Source organism: Otolemur garnettii, unplaced genomic scaffold (genome assembly GCF_000181295.1).
Source record: "Otolemur garnettii isolate 467f Iridium unplaced genomic scaffold, OtoGar3 scaffold00187, whole genome shotgun sequence".
In the NCBI taxonomy this organism is placed as follows: Eukaryota; Metazoa; Chordata; class Mammalia; order Primates; family Galagidae; genus Otolemur; species Otolemur garnettii.
In genome coordinates, this window is record NW_003852582.1 from 2,922,003 (window position 1) to 2,928,220 (window position 6,218).

Consider the following 6,218-nt stretch of genomic DNA (forward strand, 5'->3'; position numbering starts at 1 on the left):
ATTCTGTGAGATTTCCTTGAAAATTCCTAGGCCTTCTAACTGAATTTTTTATTTTCATTATCCCATTATGAGTTTTCAAGAACTTTTAAATAGTTATTCTTTTTTTTATAGTATTCAGTTCTAGTTTGATCTTCTTTTATAGTAGTTTTTTTATTTATGTGCCTCTGCTCCCTGCACTATGCATTTTCTCTAAGTCCCTTTTTGTTTGTCTCTCTTGGTTGCTCATTCAAAAAGGGCAAGGAATAAATAAATAAACATATGGCAGTACCACCTGTTTGCTATCAAAGTAATGGGAATATATCACCTTACTTTCTTTTTTTTTTTTTTTTTTAGCTCTGATACTAATGTGTCTATTTTTTGGTTAGTTATGTGTCAGATACTTGCCCATTGAAATTTACTTGACTCACAAGTCCCATAGGTGCTCTGCTTTGGGGCCTAAGTTGTACTGCAAGGGGTCCTTTCTCTTACCTTTTCGTGCTTCTGTTTGATGTGCTTTTGCTTGTTGATCTGCAGCTGCCTCCCACTGCTTGAGGCCATGCATCATTGCATGGGTCAAGGTTCACTGAGCCCTTAGGCACTCATCAGAGGGTCCTTCTGTGCAGGTGGATGGGCTTTGCTTAGAGAGTCTGTTTGAGGTAAAGAAATGTTCATAACGATTCTGCAATTCCACTCCTTCACGTGTACCCCAAAAGATTAAAAACAGGTATTCAAGCAAAAACTATACATGAATGTCTGTTCATTTATTGAGGTAGGGTATCACTGTATTGCCCAGGCTGGAGTGCAGTGGCATCTTCATAGCTCACAGCAGCCTCAAACTCCTGAGCTCAAGTGATCTTGAGCCTCATCCTCCTGAGTAGCTGAGACGACAGTAGTGCACTGTCACATCTAAGTCTTTCTTCTGTTTTTTGTAGAGACAGGGTCTTGCTGTGTTGCCCAGGCTGTCTGAAATACTTGGCCTCAAGTGATCCTCCCACCTTCACCTTCCAAAATACTGAGATTATAGGCATGAACCACCCCACCTGTCCTTACACAAATGCTTAAAGCTGCACCATTCGCGATAGTCAGAAAGTGAAAACAAATCAAATGTTCAAAAAAAAAATAAATAAAAACAAAACAAAAGGGTGGTGCCTGTGGCTCAAAGGAGTAGGGCATGGGCCCCATATACTGGAGGTGGCGGGTTCAAACTCAGCCCCAGCCCAAAAAAACAAAACAAACAAACAAAAATAACAAATGTTCATCAACTAAGAATGGATAAACAAAATACAGTATATCCATATAATGGGATGTTATTTGGCTACAAAAGGAGTGAAGTGTCTCCGTGCCCCATAGGTCAGTGGTTAGAGTGCCGGCCACCTGCACCGGGGCTGGCGGGTTCTAACCTGGCTGGGGCCTGCTAAACAACAATGGCAACTACAATGACAACAACAACAAAAAATAGCTGGGCATTGTGGCAGGCATCTGCATGCCCCGCTACTTGGGAGGCTGAGGCAAGAGAATCACTTAAGATGAGTTCAAAGTTGCTGTGATCTGTGATGCCACAGCACTCTACCAAGGACAACATAATGAGACTATCTCAAAAAAGAAAAAAAAAAGGAGTGAAGTTTTGATATATGCAAGGAGATGGATGTTACAACGTTGTAAACATTAATGCTAAGTGAAAGAAGCCTAAATGTCCAGAACAGGCAAATACGTAGACTCTGCATAGCTGACCACCTCCCTGCATGGTCTACTTCCTTAAGTTCACCCTGGTTTTCCTAGACTAGACATGCACCACATGTATGTATCAGTACAGCAGGCCAAGTTCCTTATGTTGACCACCTCTGTATGGTGACCAGTTTGTTCCAGCCCTTTGGGCGGTCAGCTTACAGATGTTCTACTGTAATTGGCAAACTTCTTTTCCTCAGCCTTCCTGGTGACATCACTTATCTCTGTCGTATCTGTTCCTTGGCACAGGTTATGTTTACATGATTCTCATTTCTCCAGATTATATTAGTCAGGTTTCTTACTTCATTTGCACCTGGGTCTCTCCATACATTTGCCATTAGAATGCCATCCTTTGTGCCTTAAGTGTATACAGACCAAATGTCTGTCTCTTCCGTGGTTCCCTCTTCCCCTTTGCCTGAAGAATTCAAATCCTGTGATGGTGACAGCTTTCTTGGAAACTCTCTTGACCACTTTAAGTCCATTTGTTCTTTTTTATTGTGTTACTGGCTACAGAGCCAAATAGGTTGTCTTTATCAGTTCTTAACTGTTTTCCTGTGGCTTCATTTGCCCCTCCACCTCTGGTAAGGTGGGGCTTCTCACGGTCTCCTTGTCTGCTGGGCTCTCACGCTTTTCCCATAGAGACCATGGCTAGAAACCACTTTTGTTTTGTGCTGGCCGTCTTGTTATCATCTCTTTAGTCAAAAGGTTAAGGAAAACCAGGAAGTAGTTATTCAACTCTGCCTTTTCATCTCGATACCTATTCTAATAATGTTGTTTACTTAATAAGTACAGAACACACCCATACTTCTTAGTCATGTTACCAGCAGATGTGAAGCAGAGCATTGAATTAAAGGATAAATAATTAAAAAGTTGATGGCTCTCCAAAAATACTCAGAGCTCTTTATGCATCTTACTAAAATAAATTGCTATATATGGCTTTGAATTCATAGGCAAGAACAATTTCATGCATAATATTACATATGAGTTCTTAATAAGGTCCTTTTGTATACTTTTATACTGTAATTACTTAATTTTAGATACATTAGAGGCAAATCTTTAAGTGATATTTTAAGGAAGATTTTTAATTTTAAAATTAAAATAGTTATATAATTTTTATTATAAAGTAATATATATGTACTATAAAGACTTTTATTCTCATTCTTTATTTTTTATAAATATGTATTTTTTATTTTTTTATTTTTTTTGAGACATGGTCTTGTTCTGTCATCCAGGTAGAGTGCAGTGGTGTCATCATAGCTACTGCAACCTCCAAATCTTGGGCTCAGGTGATCCTCTTGCCTCCGCCTCCTGAGTAGCTGAGACTACAGGTGCATGCCTCACACTAGGCTAATTTTCTTTTTTTCTTTTTTTTTTTTGAGACAGAACCTCAAGCTGTCACCCTGGGTAGAATACTGTGGCATCACAGCTCATAGCAACCTCCAACTCCTGGGCTTAAGCGATTCTCTTGCCCAAGTAGCTGGGACCACAGGCACCTACCATAACACATTTTAGAGATGTGTCAGGTCCATCAGTGAGGGAAATGTTGATATTTGCAATTTGGATTGTGTGATAATCATTTTTAAAAGCCAGTACTATCTTGCCAGCAGGTAAGTTGTGATACTGAGTATGCATTGGTATTTTGTTGTTTGGGAAACATGAGCAACATCATAGAGCAATATCCTTTCTTTTCTTAGATGAGTGACCGAGGAGGTGGCGTTCCATTGAGGAAAATTGACAGGCTCTTCAATTATATGTATTCAACTGCACCGCGGCCTCGTGTTGAGACATCTCGAGCAGTGCCCCTGGTAATGTGGCTGAGAGATAGTGAATGCCTTCTGTGAATTGCCTTCAACAGGCTCTGGCTGCCAAATAAATTAGTTAAGCCATTGTATAGGGTGTTCCAAAAGGGGGGGGGGGGCTTGGCGCCTGTAGCTCAGCAGCTAGGGTGCCAGCCACATATACCAGAACTGGCAGGTTCGAATCCAGCCCAGGCCTGTAAACAACAATGGCAACTACAACCAAAAAATAGCCGGTCATTGTGTGGGTGCCTGTAGTCCCAGCTACTTGGGAGGTTGTGGCAAGAGAATCGCTTAAGCACAAGAGTTTGAGGTTGCTGTGAGCTGTGACACCATGGCACTCTACCAAGGGTGACACAGTGAGACTGTTTCCCCCCCCAAAAAAGGAGAAGGGAAGCTTTTACAAAAAGCTTTGTAAATTTAAACTAGCTTTGGAATACTTTTTTTTTCTCCTTTTAATTTAAATGGGCATAAGATAAAGATTATTGGTTTGGAGTTTTTGTTGCCTAGTTTGATAGTCCCATAGCAGTGATTTTCCTGGGGTGGTAAGCCGTATTTCGATATGCTATTTCTGGAGTGAAGAATAAATTAGACTTTATTCTTAGCAGTTTAGATATCATTAGTTTATTATATAAAAGAGAGACATGGAAATTACATGATGAAAGATTTTAGAACATTAGTTGAATGGGCAGCTTCGTGTTGATGCCGTTTCAGGAATGAGTTCTTTTGATTTACATACTTTCCAAAAATGTCACCATCTCTAAATAAGAAAGAAATAATCCTTGTCTCGAACAACTTTGGCACCTCCGTATTCTGAGAGAACTTTATCTCCACCTCTCTCACTGGTCCAATCTCTCCACTCTTTCCTCTGGAGTCTGATCCAACAGCTACCCCTGTCGCCTGCAGTACTTTCCCTTGAGATCTTCCGGAAGGTTATAGTTTTGGCTGCATTCCTTCAACCAACACTCAAAGAGTGGAAAAAGTTTCTAAGTGCTTGTCCAGGCAGGATGCCCACAGCCGCCGATCATACTTCGCTTGTGCTGCTGCTTCAAGGAGAGACCCCAGAACCTTATTCTAACAGTTCTGCCTGTTGCCTAGCACGGATTCTGTGGCTGGAGCTGTAATATCCTTGAAATGATGGCTCTAGTAATGTGCTTCTCCAACTGAGATATGTAGCTTCCAGGAGCAGGTATCTATATGCCAGGGCAGACAGAAAATGTTAAATGATAAACTCAATGAGTATCTTCTTTGAGTTCCAATTTTACTCTAAAAAGTAGGGGGAGAGAAGAGAGACGCTGCTTTTGTCGTACACAGACATTATAGAATTTTTGTGGAAAGTGGCATAGCAAACCAGTCCAAACTCTGGAACTGTCTTGTTCCATTCCTGACCCCACTCCAGCCTAGGTTTGTATCCTTGGGAAAATTAGAAACTTCTCTCCCACAGTTTCCCCAACTTGAAAAATGGAGTTATTGCGAGGATTGAATTAATATATATATGTATATAGAAATGGTTGTCATAACGCCTGGCACATAGTAAATGTCATGTAAGTATTTTATTTTTTTAGGATGCAAAATTTATGTGAATTCTTAAGACAGTAGGAGGCTTGATGTGGGACAGGTTCCCCCATACATCTATGCAGCCTTATTTAGCAAGGCTAAAACTTACTAAGCTCCTGCAGAGCCTCTTTCCTCCTTTTGTGACCACATTGTCAGTGGACCCAGTCAGCAAGCAGTGGGGCAGCTGGAGAAGAGCTAGCTGGTGTCCACGGGAGTGGCCATCAGGTCTGACTCTTGCATGCCTCCTCCACGTAGGTGCTTTCTGGTGGGCATTGGTGTAGACAGGGTACCCTCACGCTGTAAGCCCATTTGGGGAGGAGGGTCCACATACCTCTCTTCCAGACCTCCTCCTCATCAGTTATCCCATTTTCTTGTTTCCAAGCCCCTGACCAGCCAGCCAGCCGCCTATTTGCCACTGCCCATCCTGGAAGGATTTACTTTCACCACTGTCATCAGCCCTGAGAGGGGTTGTGGTGTAGGGGAGGGCTACTTTGGGCTGCTCCTTGTACACTGGGTAGGTCTATTAGTGGACTAGCCCTGTTTATGTTTTCTCTTCCGTAGTTAGGGGAAGCCGTGTGAGTCCGTAGGTGTGGTCAGGGGAGAGGCAGTGATAAACTAGGTTGGGTGCCACGGGAGCCTGGGCTACCTGCTTGTATAGTTTTCTAGGAATCACTTCTGGAACCAGTTAATTTATCAGTCAGAGTTACAACAGGGGAGAGGTAGCTCACTCAAGTTATAATTCAACGAACGCTTATTTAGAGTAAGGCCGATTGCACAGGCGTAGGTAAGGATAGTACCAAACTCAGCACTGGTAGCAGCAGAGCTGTCATCACCCTGGATCAAAAGGATGAACAGAGGGCAAAGAAGGCAGAACCCAGGAGGGCTTATTGCAGAGCAGCTGCTTCCAGGCAGCCTCATGGGAAGGAAGCAGAGTGTGGATACCTGGCCTTGCCCCCCTCTATACTCTTTCTTGCTGGGTTCTCCAGGACCTGCCGGGAGCAGAAGGTGTGGGAATCCATTGAGAGAATCCCTTCCAGTGAGCTTCCCAAGGCAGGGAGAAGTGTATAAAATGGATAATTGATAGACTAGGCCAGAGAGAAACTCTGATTAGAAAAGTCAGGTAATAATTGGTGGGGGCAAAGCTGGAGCCTGGGTTTTATT

The 6,218-nt window shown here is 42.5% G+C and overlaps 1 protein-coding gene across 3 annotated transcripts in view; it reads left to right on the forward strand.

Moving 5' to 3' along the window:
- The window catches only part of PDK1 (pyruvate dehydrogenase kinase 1), a 27,901-nt gene that overhangs the window by 16,741 nt on the left and 4,942 nt on the right, over positions 1-6,218 (forward strand). For all 3 annotated transcript variants that reach the window (XM_023507547.1, XM_003800877.3, XM_023507548.1), the window contains one exon: positions 3,399-3,509. In XM_023507547.1, coding sequence (XP_023363315.1) covers positions 3,399-3,509 — 111 coding nt within the window. The remainder of the gene's footprint in view (positions 1-3,398; positions 3,510-6,218) is intronic.